A 15,779-nucleotide genomic window follows, 5' to 3' on the forward strand; every position below is an offset into this window, starting at 1 on the left:
AAGTTAGATAAGTAATTAAATATGTCACCATTAGGGCAAAATAAATTATATGGGAATATCTAAAATATTATGCATCAAGAATGAGGTAATTTTTTATAACTATGCGGAAGGCGAAGAAAAAAACTTAATTTGTGAAAAAGACACCTTTTTTTTTTTAATTACTATTTTTCAAATATTGCAATAAGTAAGGATAGTCATTAATAATTCTTAGAATTAAAAAGAAGGTGGAGTTGCAAAGAAAAAAAAAGTCGTTAAGACAAGTTTATCTGGTAATTGGAAGACATTTTGCAGAAAAATAAACATTTTGTGGATATAACGCAAGGCAATTATGCACACTATAGTAAATTGTGTAATTTGTCACATCTTTGCAAAATTTGTAGAGCCTTGGTCATCATTAAAATATAATCCCTGTAGATGCATATCAAATTGATTTGTTTTTAATTTTATAGGAATGAAGAAAAAATATAAAAAATTTTAAACTTATAGGATTTTTTTTTAAAAAAAGTTATTCTTTATTTTCTACTAAGTGACTATTATACAGGCTACTAATAACACAACAAACTTAGGCTTGTTTTTAAGTTTCAAATATTTCTAAAAAACATATGTGTACCTGAAAATAGCTTTTTTTATATAAAGATTGAAGTGATTAATTTAAAATTTTGTAGAAACTAATTTTTTTGTTTAAGAAGACAGCAGAATATATCTAAATCATTCAAAATGATCAGAAAAATTCTCAAAATAGCTGGTGTATTATATATACTTTGAAAGAAACAACAAAATAAAATAAAAATAATAAATTTAAAAATTTTATTTTAAAAAAACTTTANAAAAAAATATTAATTTTTTTTATACAATTATTTTTTTATAGAGATTAAAATTGATTGATATTTTTTATACTTTCAGAGCCTATTTTCAACATATTAACTTCTTTATGTTTTAGCTTTTGTTACCAATTAGGTTTTTTTTAATGTGTTTAATTTTATTTTTTCAGAGAAGTAGCTTTACTTTGGAAATTGGATCACAAAAATGTTATTAAATTAATTGAAGTCATGAGTAATGAGGAGAAACAAAAGATATATCTGATATTTGAATATTGTGTTTCTGTGTTGCAAGAGCTTTTAGACTCAGTGCCTAAGAAAAAGTTTCCCATTTGGCAAGCTCATGGGTTTGTTACTTTCTTCTTTAAATGATCTTTATTCATTATATTTTTTTATGAACTCTATGTGTTTTATTTATTATCTTAGTTCACAACAGTATTGCAATATTTTTTCCTATTAGTCATTTATAAAAACATTTAAATTTTGTTACAGTTTGAAATTTTTATATAAAGGAATGGCTAGCTATAAAACTTTTAATAAATTAGGTATTAAAAATAAAATTGAAGTAGTCTTAGTATTATTTTATTTGGTTTATGTGACACTGCCACATTTTGTTTATCGAAATCACAATTAATTTAATTATTTTTTCCAATTCCTACTATTAGTTCACACTTTCCCTATATCTTGTTCAAATTTTCGATCATTAATAAAATACTTTTTTCTTCATTCCATCAAGTTCAAATACATTTTTTTAAACTTATAGTGGATGATGGAAAATATTTAATTGGTTTGATGAACGATAATTTTTTTAAGGTATTTCTGCCAATTACTAGATGGATTAGATTATTTGCATGGGCATGGAATTATTCACAAAGATATAAAGCCTGGAAACTTACTGCTTACAAACTGTGGAACTCTCAAGATTTCAGACTTAGGAGTAGCGGAGGTAAAATAAAGTTTCTTACGACTATATTATTGCTATGCATTAAAAAAAACTATCTTCTTCTTGGTCTTGGATACCTAATGAATACCTATTGTTTTCATTGTATGTGCACAGTGATGGTAATAAAGGTTCCTTTATTAAGGAGATATACCTGAATATTTTTATTGAGCTACGTTCAGCTAACCATACAGAAAATCTTGTATTAATCATAAAATCTTATGCTATTTCTAATCTTGTAATATAAATTCAATTTAAATACAATACAGCATAAATAGAAATTTAATTATTGCTATGTTTTTTTTTCTGTGTTGACTATTTATATGTTGTTAGATTTTGAAACATTTCTCACCTTTAATATTTTTGTAGTTTCATATGCTCTTTCAATTTTGTGAACAATAAATTGAAAGCATTAAAATTAACATTTAATTGAAGTAGAATCTTTGATATGAATGGTAAAAATATTACGAAATACTTGGATTGTATTTTAGTAGAAACTTGTTATATGATAATTTGTTTTTATCATCAGCTATGCATTTCAAAAATCCAATGTTGAAATTCTGTTAACTTTCTATTTGTATTTTATCTACTATTTATGTTTCATACATGTAGATTTTTTCTTCTGTTTGTATTTTTTCCTGTTTTCTTTTCTCTCTCTCATATTTTATTTATTATTGTTAAAGAGAATTTGAATTGTTTATGAGTAAAGCCCTAAATTAAACTGTAGTATGTATTTTGATGAAGAATAAAATAATTATTTTTGTTTTGTTTGCCATTAGTAAGAGATCATATGACTGAACTAAAACGCAAATGATGAAATCATAACATTTTATTTTATTTTATTTGAATAATTCATTTGGTTTCAATTTTTAAAATACGATTTTTGAACATCAACAAAAAAGTGATTATTTGATCACTTTTTGCCTGGACCTTACTATGTAATGTTGCATCTACATTATGGATAATTACAACCCCTATTTACATCAAGCCTCAAACTGTGTCGGCTTTATCCCATCTTACTTAAATTATTATGAAATAATATTTATAATTTATAAAAGTTTGCTGACAGTAAGAGTGTGATTTTAATAAACATATAAAATTTTTATCTGTAATGATCTGGTAAAAAAAAATTAATCAAACAAAACATAACAGGGAAGTTTAATAACATATTACAATATGTTTCTGCTATATCAATGAACAGAAAAAGTGGTTTGTTTAGTTAAAGGATTATATTAATATACTTTTGTATGTAAAAGTTTACAACAACTGAAACCTAGTATAAAAATCCGGTAGTAACTGCAAATAAAGGAAATGTTATAGCTTTTTATTTGATGTGGGACAGCTGAATACTATAAACTATGAATATTATAAACTATGAAAATAAACTATGATTTCATATTTAATTAGCATACTTTTTTTTACCTTTCCTTTTTACTCAATATTTTAGCAGATATAATGTACTTACCATACTAATTTCTTTCTTCCTCTCAGTTCATGTTTTTCCATATATGGGATATCTTTTTTTAGGTAGGAAGAAATTTTTAAACGATTCACTTCCTTCTTCTGTAAACTTATGTATTTATTTTGACCCATGAATGTTAATTGCTGAATGTTTAGTAAAGTATTCCGAAATATTTTTTTAGGCATTGGACATTTATATTAGAGATGATACTTGTTTCACTAGTCAAGGTTCTCCTGCATTTCAGCCACCTGAAATTGCCAATGGTGTGGAGCAGTTTTCTGGATTTAAAGTTGATATTTGGTCATCAGGTGTCACATTGTAAGTGATAGCAGTTTATTATTGGAATTTTTGTATGTTTGTCATCTGAGATCTTGAAGAGTTTCTTTGTTGTGAGTTTGTTATAAGATGTTAGCTATTAGACAAATATATGCAAAACTGCAAGCTCACTGTTTATTGGCTCTTGAACAAAAGGGAAAACAATAGTTTAAATATTTTTTAGCTGTGCTAAAGTTATATTTGGTGTGTTTCTTACAAGAATGAAAATTTAAAATTTTTCTATTGTGTTAAACAAGATTTCAGGTACATTTCAACTACATTTGATTTCAGGTACATTTCAACTGTAACTAGTGAATAATTATTAAAAGTATTAAATATTTGAAATCATCAATTTACAATACTTACAAACAAAAATGTTTAATAGTATTTTATTATTATATAACTTGTTGGTGTTATCAAATAGAATAATTAGGAAAATTTAAATATTAAATAATTTTCTCCCCTTGCTAATTTAGATCAATCTAAGGTGTCTATACAATAACAGTGTGGGTGATAAAAGTTGGTGGTTTAGTGAGTTCTAATACTACAGGAAATGACTGTTCTATAGTTTTTATTGACCTTATTTTAATTCATCAAGTTTACTGCGTAACCAAAACTTTACTGATCAAGGGCATATGTTTGCACTTACCAAAATCTTTTTCTTTTTAAATAGGTTATTAATTATCCGCAACAGTTCAAGTTTTTATTTTGGAATTTCAAATTCCAAGGATATGTGACCCCCCAAAGTCCCTAAAATGTTAAATATTTTTTCATTTGTTTCTTTGTTTTTACATCAAAATGAAAAGAGTTCATAACATTTAAGTATCAGATAGGCTTGAACATTGTATGTTCAATTTAGTCACGACTTCCCCCCCTTTTATTTATTTTTTTGTTATTAAGCATTTACTAGAGCCAAGAATAATCCTAGAAAGCAATTAAATCAGACTTTGTTAAGTTCAAACTGATGTTGACCCTGTAGCTCTGAGTACAACTTTGATATAGTGTTATCTTCACCAAACAAGATTCTATAATGTCATCACGAAACATTCACTTTCTTATACCGGAAATTATTTCTAAGTAATATAGATTTTTGCATCATTAAACTGGCGATAAATCAATCAATTTTTATTGCATGATTAAATTGTCCTTTTTGTTACCCCTAGCAATGTATATTCTATTCTTATTTCTATTTATCAACTATAAATCATGAACTTAAAATTGGTACATTATTATTATTTAAAATATTCTTTAATTTGTTCTTCGAACTTTAGGTTCAATATAACAACAGGAAAATATCTGTTTGAAGGAGAATAATGTCAATAAAATGTTATCACGAAACATTCACTTTCTTATAGCGGAGATTATTTCTAATTAATATAGATTTTTGCATCATTAAACTGGCGATAAATCAATTAATTTTTATTGCATGATTAAATTGTCCTTTTTGTTACCCCTAGCAACGTTTATTCTATTCTTATTTCTATTTATCAACTGTAAAACATGAACTTAAAATTGGTACATTATTGTTATTTAAAATATTCTTTAATTTGTCCTTCAAACTTTAGGTTCAATATAACAACAGGAAAATATCCGTTTGAAGGAGAAAGCATCTATAAATTGTACCAAAATATTGCTGATTGTGATGTTATTATCCCAAGTGATCTTGATTGCCCATTACAAGAACTTCTGCAAGGTAATTCATATTTGGTTTGATTTAGTTTGTGTACCTAAGCTAGCAGTTTTTCTTGAAATCTTTGTATTAAAATTTGTGTTACTATGAATTGAATTGTAATAATTGAACTTCTGTAATAAATTGTGAACTTATGTAACTGTTACTTTTTTTGCATCCTGTTACACTTGCTATAGACCATCAAGAAAATATTTTTTTAAGCATTTTTTTTTCATATTTATTAAAAACTTTAAGCTAAAAAATTAATAAATTATAAATTTTTGTTATGAAACTTGTTTATGTATGGCACTTAATTTCATATGAATTGTGGGTATTCAGATTATTTTCATATGAATGTTTCCTAGTAAATTTTTGTTAGATGAGTTTTACAAATTTTGTTATTAATGAAAATTATTTTAGCCTGAAGTTGATTTAAAAGCAAAATATTATTATTATTACTGATCTGTTTTTAAGTTTATTTATGTTTTGTTTTCTAGAAAACATTCTACCGTAATCATACATTTTAAAGTTAATTAACACGCTTCATTTTTCTATTTTTCCCAAATAAAATTCTGTATAATATGTTTGTTTTGGGAACTTTTCTAAGCATTTATTTATTATTTTATTAATAATCTAAATAAGATAGTAGATAAGAAATAAACAATCTAGTTAATTGAACTCAATGCTATGCTTTTTTTAAAAAAATAGAAAAAAGTATTTTTTGAAAAGTATTTAGTAAGGACACATTGCACCTTATCTTAATTATAGTTTTATACATTTTAAGATTATGTGTTTTGTTTTCCAGGAATGTTGCAAAAGGATCCTGAATGCAGAATGTGCCTTTATGAAATTCAGTCTCATAAGTTAGTGTTTTAAATATTTTTTTAAAGTAGTTTTTGATAACATAAAAAATTTATTATTTTGTATCTGACAACTTATAAATCAGTTTAAAATTTAAAAACAACTTGTAATAATAAACAGGAAATTTTCACCTGGGAAAATAATTTAGCAAATTTATTTCTTGCTAATTAGATTTTTAATATCTTTATTCTGATTTTCTGTTGTTATGGGTGAAGGCTAAATCAATGTTTTCATTAAATCAGACAGATAAGACAGACAGAGCAACAGACGGATAAGAAAATTATAACTGTTTAACTGATAATTAACATTTACTTACCAATAATGTTAATACTTTCTAAGGATTTGGTAAAAAAAAATTTATCGAATGTAAATTAGAATTAAGCTCTCTTAAAAGTCCTGTCAAAATTTTTGACTATCAACTCCAGAACTATGGTTGAATCCTTTGGTGGCTCTAAAGATTTAGAATGTATTAACCTATTTTAATTGAATGGTATAAAAAAAGTTTGCTGGCAAAGCAAATTTTATAATAAACAAAATGAAGGGGATGCATGTTTGTGTACATATTACATAAGTAATTGAATATAGTATTCATTAAGTATTAATAAAATGTAATTTTTGTAATGTGCAGAACATGTATCTACAGATCTTAGATTACATTGCAAGGAAATCGAAATTCATGTAAAAATAAACATTTCTATTTGAAAGCAATTATATATTTTAACAAAATAAATAATTCCAACTGAAAAATATTCCGAATTTTTAAACATATATACCTAACATATATACCTTCAGTTTAATTATATCAGTTCATTCATTTTTTGGAATTAACTTTTTATTTTTCTAGAAATCTTAAGAACATATTGGAATAAATTTTATAATTAACAAAAAAATAATAATTTTTCAGATTATTATTTTAAGAAATATCTTTTTAGACATAGCCTATGCCAAACAAATGGAACTTCCTTCGGATATAGTATTAGCAATGCCATAAAAAAAACTTCACATATTTTAATGATTTTTAAATGGAAATCCTAATGAAATGTATGTATTTATGTTATTGTCAATTGGAAAATCATATGCTATTATATTTTTAATTGGAAAATTAATGTTTTACAAATTACAAGCTTTTCATAATACTATTGCAGTACTTTAACTCAAATCTAATTTTTTATGAACCTTGGATTCATTAACACGCAAGTTTGTATTACATCGGCAATCCTTACAAATGTTTTATAGAGTTGCACATTTTTTTTTATCTCCGATTTGTTTTCTGATGTAGAAACTCTTTTCTTTATCATAGATACTTAATTACTCAGAAATCCTCATTTTTCTCTTTAGCTGGGTCAAAAAGCCACCTGCAAAGTTGGGCCAGGGTGTACCAATTCCAATGCGCTCTGATGGAGATTTAAATCGCAACACTACTGTAATTCCTTATTTGAAACTACTTCATGGCTCTCAAGAAGTTTTAGATTATGATGAAGATGAGGATTTATTCTACAAAGTTATTCCTTGTAAGTATTTCGCTTTAATAGTCTTTATTAGGTTTTTTATGCTTTGCTTTCATTAAAAGGTTGTTGTCTATATAAAAAGATAAGCATGTCTCAGTTTGCTTTATTTTTTATGACTGAGCTTTAAACTCATATTAAGCATAAAATATAACTTATACTGATTATGATTCATGTTTTTAGTGTCATTGTCATATTGTTATAGGTATAATGTTTAGTTTCAATCATTTTTGTTTTATACAAGTTGTTGCACACATTAGAAACAATAATAATCCTCTTTTTCTTTTTGTAGAGTGTTATTGATTTTGATTCATTAGTGAACATGAATTGATCTTACTTTCCCATCAATAATATAATTTATCTGGTTCTAAATAATCATTTATGTTTTAATGTAATGAACAAAAGGCATTCATTCCATTGCATTAAATTTTTCTATTTACTTTAGAATTTTCAATCATTACTGAAAAAAAAAAACTGAAATCAGGATAGGAACAAAAAAATGTTTTTACATAATCATTATTGCATGCAGCAAATGGAAATAATAACACTGATGAAAAAAAATTTATAACACTTTAGTGTTAGAAATGTAAGTAAATAGAGTAAGAAATATGCAACCGGTTGTATGAGTTACATTTTGATTTTATTTATAATAGAGATCATAGATATACATTATCATTCAGAGAATCATAGATATTCATTATCGTGATTGAAAATCACTACTAATTTTAAAAAATTAAAAATACAGAAAAAGTTTAAAGAGCCTAACAAAAAAAAACTTAATGTTGAAAAATTAAAAAGTGATCTTAACCATTTGGCTACTAACGGGACTCATTTGTCCCACCATTAAGTATGGCCGGGACATATATGTCCCAGCCTCTAAATTGATAACTGCTGGTCAGAAATATCCCTAATACTAAATTTGCCTTATTTGTGACCTAATTTGTCCTTTTGAATAATAAACGGGTCAAAAAAATCATTTTTTAAAATTCCTAGTCAAAGGGTTAAATTAATTTTAATGCATAGAAGCCATTAAAACACGCTTTGTTTGATATCAGTTCTTCATAGTACACTTGGTACTATTTCCCTGTAAGATCCTCCTTTTTTATCGGTATTGATACACTGTAGAAGAAAGTTCCAGCTTTTGTAATCAAATAATAACTTGTTTGAAATAGTGATATACAAAATAAAAAAGCCTATGTTTAAAATACTTATTGTTTATATTTTGTTAGTGAAATAAAATTATACTTATTTATTTGCTTATCTTCATTGCTTTTGCATTAAAAATAGAAGCAGTTGCAAGTATATTTGCTTTGCTTAATCAACTTAGAAAAATGTATCAATGCTCATTCCAATCCTTATTTTATATTTTAGGAAAAATAATCCTTTTTTGATGTGTATATTTTCCTTGAATGTCTGGAAAACTTCAAATTGTATTTACCATTACAGTGAGTCTTTTAGGCTGCAAAATCTCATGCATAATATACTCATTTTTCAAAAGGCATTAATGAAAGCTTTTTGAATTTAATGCACTGCTGTTCAAAACTAAAACATTAATAAAATTTCAAATTCAAAGGATGATTACATTTTCGCATTTAGTGTAGCAATATGAGTAAGGAATAATATTACTTGATTATTAATGAAATTTAATGCACACATAATTATCTAAAACTTTCACATGTGGGTAAATTTTAATAAATAGCTTTCCTCTATCACTATTAGCTAAAGTGTAAAGATTTGAATTGCTTTGCAGGTAAGCAAGCATCTGCATGTTAAAATTTGATTTTCTATAAGCTTTAATATCTAAGTGTTTAAATATCTAACTTTCTAAGTTATTAAAAGTTTAACTAAATATAGTTTTTTATTTTATTTACTGTAAGTAAGACTTGTAAAGAAATTGAAAGTATAAATGTATAATCTAGTCCCGCAGTGACTAAGGACACGGTTCAAGGTAGAACACCGAAGTCAAGCATCACTAGTTGCAGTCAGTAAGCAGGTGGGTGACCACTTTGATCAGCCTGCCTAGGGACTGAGGGTGAGCAGTATCGGTCCTCGTTAAACTGTTCTACTGTAAAGTGCTCAACTTTACGTGCAGGTCATCAAGCTACCAAAGTAGGGGAGCCTTCTCCTCTGCAGAGGATCAAAATTGTGATGTCATGTCTTTTGATCATCCTCACCGATTTTTCCCAGACCGTCACCAATACCCCTGTGCAGCCTAACGTAAATAAAGTACCTACCTACCATAATCTGGGCTGTTTTATGTAAGCAGTGGTGATTCAGTACATATTGATTTAGATAAATAATAATTTTTAAATTTAACTAATTAATTTCTTCTAATTAATTTCTTTAAATATGCATGTTACATTTCTTAAAAAAAAAATATCTTTAACGAAAATTCCCTCACTTAAACTGAGAATCTAAATAACTCTACTTACTTGAGTGTGACAGTTTTTTTAATTAGAAAATTAATAAGAAAATTGCTAGCACAAACCTATACTACTGCTATTTTGAAACCTATATGTCCAACTGATGTAAGATTGGAGTATGAATTACATATATGTTTCAAAATATTTGTTTAAAATGTATAATTTGTTCTTTGGAAACTATAAAAAAATCTTCGTATTTTAACCTTGATACTCTAATGCTAAATTCAACTTCAAAAGTGATGAACTGACATGCTCGTTCATTGTAAAACTGCATATATGTAATTGTACTGAAAGAATTTTGATTTTTTTTTATGGTTGTACAGTTAAATGCAATAAGAGAATCAGCTATACTATACTATACTACACTACACTTAAACTGCATTTGAGCTTAAAATAATAAAAATAAATCAGTCTAGTAAAAATTAAATAAAGGAAAAAGTCGAATAAAAATTAAATGCAAAATATCACTAAGTTGCATTTGGATCATGAGAACATGTATACTCAAAAAAGATAAACTCACTGAAAGTAAAACAAAGGAGGTAACAATTTTTATCAGAATTGGAACATTTTTGTGCATCAAATACATAAAAAAAAAAAATTCATATGCAGTTTTTTTTAAATAATTCAATTGTTATTTATTTATTGGCACAAAGATTTATCTTTAAAGAAAAACTTCCTAAATTTTCCTCCTCATTAAAAATTTTTACATAAAGTTTATACAAATTGTTAAATTAATTTATTTTAATTACTATTCATATATTTTCTTTTCTACACTTAATAACTTTTTATCCAATTACCTATAATTGTCATGTTTGAAATATTTTTCAAATATATAAAAAAATATTTGTGAATACATCCACATATTCTTGCAATTAAATTTTTTTGTAAAAAGGGTTATTTTAAAAACATACTCGTCTTTTTTTAAGTCAATTAAAAACCATGAGAAAAATATGAGTCTATTGTTTATTCTAAGAATACTTGTGTAACACACGAAAAATACGAGTCTATTGTTTATTCTAAGAATACTTGTGTTAAATTTGCTATATATTAGAGTCAACTTAAGTTGGTAGGAATGTAGAAGTTAGAATCTGTAATGTCCTATAGCTAGAATATGGAAGAAATAGTTATTTAAGTTTTAACAAGCGTGATTAAAATTAATTGTTACTGAGAGAAATTATCGATAAAATGAGTAACAAGCATGCTTGGGAACTAAAAACTGGAGGTTCCGCATTTGGCTGACCACCCAACCGGAACATCTGCTCCTGCATTTCAGAGCCCAATGTAAAAAAAAAAAAACAAGATGCTCACAGTAGGCCGGCCCTCTATTAGCTGTCACGCCACTGAGTTTAGTTTGAGAGAAATGATAGATCACAACTTTTAAATTATGGGCTTTTTAATAATTGTAGAACATCAGCTAACTATTTACAGCAATTTTTATAGACAGATAATACATCACATTCATCACCGCCTTTGATAAGTATCTAAAGCTGTTTCGATTTCAGCTACCCAGAAGATGAAATCTAGAAGAAAGTTATATTCAAAATTTTATTTGATGTTTTATTGTGAGGAACAAATGTGTGTAATGATTTAAAATAAATTGAAATAATTTTAATAATTTTGTGAATACAACATCATGACGTAAATAATTTTAAATGTGCCTATGCATTATATAAAATTGCATATACATTATATAAAGGTGTATAATTATTAATTTAAAACAAGCAATTTATGAATAAATTAACAGGAATTAAGTATTTATCATCAATTTTGGTGTTAAAACTTTTAATTTTGGTACTTATGTTCAGTTTCTGTATTCTTCAGTTTTAGCAAATGAGAAGAAGAGAAAATTGTTAGCTCACGTAAGCTATTTTACATTAATCATATGAGCCACATTTAGCAGACCCAGAATATAGTCTTCTTTGTCAGATTGAGGCTTACCATCTATTAATTTTGCCAGATAGAACCTTGTAGGTACCTACATATTTTATTTAGTTTTGGAAAGTTTGCCTGATAAATATTGCCAGCCTTTGATACATCCATTTCATTTAAATTTCTCGTCATAATTTATATTACAAAATGTACTTAGTTATATTCTACATTTCCATAAAATCACAGAAAAAGTTTTGAATTTTCTAGTTTATATATAATGTATGCACAGAAGTTTTATTAATGTTAGGATATTACATTTTTACTTCTAAAGAAATGTAAAACAAATTATACCCTAACTTTAAGCTGACATTTATTCATGTTTTTCAGTAATGAGTGTTTTTAAAAATCTAGTAAAAAAAATTATGTAAAAATATTGAATGTACGTTTCTGAAATTCATGAGTGTAAAAATTTCAAAGGAGATTAAAGTATCAAATTCTTAAAAGAGCTCTGTAGCATTAAGGCAGGATTTTGTTTTGAACACCAGTGCATTCTTATTTTCATTTAACAATATAAAAGATTAATTACTAACCTGAGTGCTTATATTATATTTAGACTTTTTTTTTTTTAATCAGTCATTAAATTTTTTGATATACTAATTTACTAACTGTGAATGAGTTTAATATGGGAAGAAGCATGTGGAAAAATGAGATTTGTTTTTGAATTATACTTAATTTATTGTTAAAATATTAAAATATCTCTAATGTGTAAATGCCATGAATTTTCAAGATTTTAGTATCAAATGAATGTATGTAAATTCCTGAAATGTAATGCATTATTTTAAACCATACACAATAAACATGAATTTTTAATTGTTAAACATGATGATGTTCCTTTAACTGTTCATCTATCTGGAAAAAGTTTCAGGAAAATTTCCCTGCTTCGCAGCAACATTTTTTAAAATTAATAACATTGTGAAGAAAAAAATTCTGTTTGCAATTCAGACAAACAATCACATTTTATTTCAGTTCAATTTCCGGATGAACACTTAAAGGATTAAAGTCAGAATTAAAAAACATATCGATGATTATGAATTTTATTTAGGATTATATTTTATTCACTTTTCTTTGCAGATAATTCTACAGTTCCTACTGAAAGTGATGCAGAAAAAATTGAAATGAAACAATCATGTCAAAGTATTCCTGCCAGAAAGAAGCGTAAAAAAGTAAAATGTGTGAATATTAGTTCATGTAGGCAGTCTTAGTCTTAAAATAATTGGTGTAAATTTTGAGTATTATATTAATACTTGTTAGAGCTATGAAATTTATAAAAATAAGGATTGCAGGATTTCCGGTGTATACAGATATTATAGTTTACAATTTATTCTTGTTAGTTTTTCATATTGAGCTTTTTTGTCTTGTGACAATGTAATACTAAGCAATAATTATGTATGTTGTCTGAAAGCATTTACAAATATATATATATTCATACAGTGTGACTTACAAGCTATGTCAATTAATATTTTATCTAAAAAGTCTTTATCTTATAATAAATGAAAATTCTTTCAAAATGAAGTATGATCCTTGAGTTTAGTTTTGTTATGTTTTACACTAAGTTAATTCACACTAAGCTTGTTATGCTATGTTTCAGAGTATTTTTTTATTCCTGTGATTATATTTTTTTTTGTTCCTTATCCATTTTATTATGCCCTACTAATGTAAGTGTAACTTTTCTTCCATAAATTATTATTATTAAATTAAGGATGGAACTGAATGGAAATTAACTTGATATAGCTATAAAAAGGAAAGAATAAAAAAAAGTATGGCGTTAATTTTTTTATACCCTTTATTTACTTTTTCTTTTGCTTCCCTATTTCCCTATGCAATTTTTCGCATTTAAAAATTTACTTTCACGCTTTTAAGCGTGAAAGTAAATTGAATTTTTAAGACTTAAAAAAAGTGTAGAGCTTCTCCTACATCTTCTGTTCATATATTTTAAAATATAGATTTAATTTTGGACAAGATTTTTTCTCAACTTCTCATTTTGTAGGCATATGGACTTAATTATGGCTTATGGATCTGATTAATTCATTTCGCAGATAAGAAACAACAAACAACAATTTTGCAAACTCAATAAAAAGATCGGGAAATGCTTTTTATCTTCCTCATGTTTGAATTACCAGGATTAGGGAGGGCAAGGTTCTTCTGCAGCGGAAAAAAAAACCAACCCTGAAACTTTTTTTAAAAAAGAAATATTAAGTAAAGTATTTCATTAAAATTTTAAACAGATTGCAACTACAATTTAATTAAAATCATAATATTAATTGTCAAATCTATTAATAAATATTTTTTAAATAAGTAATATGTTAGGAAATTAAAAATGCAGTTTCTTTTTATGTTTTACATTTAAATAAAATTAGTAAAACTTTATTTTAAAATTCTACTGAACTTCTTAAATATCACAATAAAATTATATATTGTTACTACTAATCCCACATTGTATTCACCATTTCAAATAGCATACTAATTTAATTTTCTTAATCAAATGCTATATATTATAGGGTTTCCACCTAATTTCAGAAAAAAATTCTCTGACTTTTCCAGGTATTTGAGGAAAATTTCAATGTTAATCTAGACTATATTTTGTGTATACCTTGCAATGTTTAATCGGAAAATTTTGATTTTTTTTTTAAATATTTGTTATGTCAAATATTATATTTTGAGAGCCAAAAAATATCATTGAATGAGGATGGAAACATACAAAGGTTACTCTAAAATGAGGAATTTTGACGATAAATTATTGTAATAGATATTAGAATTATTTAAATTGAATCTCAATTACTGAGTACTGTTACTGACAATCTAAGACTGGTTATTTTCCAGGTTTTTGTAAAAAAAAAAAAAAAATTCAACTTTCCCTGACTATTCGCTGCTTTTTAGAGTCAAAATAAATTTCTCTGAGAATTCCAAGTTAACCAATACTTTTAAAAGAGATGTCCTTTTTTCATACCTAATCAAAAAAATTTGAGTTTATTATAATTAAAAAATAAACCTTAGAATTTTTAATTGCAAATGTTTATTTACAGATAACTACATTTTCAATTTGAAAACAATAGTAAATTGCACAAAGTTTCAAGAAGAAAACTACTTTAAACATTCGAACTGTAAATCATGAATTTATTCATGAACATTTAAAATACATTTTCAATTACATAGGATATATATTTTGAATAAACTTGTAAGTTTTCAAGTATATATGTTACAGCAAACGTTAATTTTTTGTATGAATGTGTAATAAAATATGATTTTATTTTTTAACTTCATTGAATAATTTTACTATCAGAATGATTTTTTTTTTTAAATCACCGAGGTCGAGATTATTCTTTTGATTTATAATACTTTCAATAAAACCCCTGAATTTGAGGAATTAGTACTATAGAGGAGCCTTAACTTTTAACAACATTGTGTAACTTTTTTCTTCTTTGCATTTTGTGGATCCCATTTTTGTTTTATTTACTTTTATGATGTAGTTTGTATGAGCGCGCTTATTTTGATCATGTCAACGCGTCTTACAAAGAATCTTGTATTTTATCTTCTAAATATAATTTTAAAAAACACATAATAGCAATGCAACATGTCTTACGTGGTACGAGCGTCGCAAAAGTATGCCAGTTGGCGAGTACCTGTTATGAAAACACTATTCGCGATTGCAAGGAGCTATCCGTGGAGTTGTTATTTGAGGCAAATGACTGCCAGCAGAACACCATGATCATCAGTTGCACTAAAGATTTCTTCAGTGTAGGATGATTACGTTCCTTCTCTATTGTGGCTTATAAAATTTAAAAAGGAGAAATGTTTAATATTCTTTCTTATGCAAGCAAAAGCAAAATGGATACACACATATAGATTAAAGTATCAAA

General features: G+C 25.9%; 1 protein-coding gene across 2 annotated transcripts; it reads left to right on the forward strand.

The window, feature by feature from the left end:
* Positions 1 to 963: 963 nt before the first annotated feature.
* LOC107448241 (serine/threonine-protein kinase STK11) lies at positions 964 to 13,434 on the forward strand. 2 transcript variants are annotated; one of them, XR_006225209.1, is made up of 8 exons: positions 964 to 1,165; positions 1,632 to 1,764; positions 3,402 to 3,538; positions 5,101 to 5,228; positions 6,010 to 6,067; positions 7,404 to 7,576; positions 8,942 to 9,015; positions 12,994 to 13,434. XR_006225209.1 is itself a non-coding variant. In XM_043042827.2 (7 exons), the coding sequence occupies exons 1-7, from the start codon at positions 1,050 to 1,052 to the stop codon at positions 13,122 to 13,124; spliced, it is 876 nt and encodes a 291-aa protein (XP_042898761.1). In that variant the 5' UTR covers positions 964 to 1,049; the 3' UTR covers positions 13,125 to 13,434. The 2 variants fall into 2 exon arrangements, 1 of the variants encoding a protein (XP_042898761.1); XM_043042827.2 differs by lacking the exon at positions 8,942 to 9,015.
* The last annotated feature ends 2,345 nt before the right edge of the window (positions 13,435 to 15,779 follow it).

The sequence above is a fragment of the Parasteatoda tepidariorum genome, chromosome 4 (genome assembly GCF_043381705.1).
Source record: "Parasteatoda tepidariorum isolate YZ-2023 chromosome 4, CAS_Ptep_4.0, whole genome shotgun sequence".
Classification (NCBI taxonomy): Eukaryota; Metazoa; Arthropoda; class Arachnida; order Araneae; family Theridiidae; genus Parasteatoda; species Parasteatoda tepidariorum.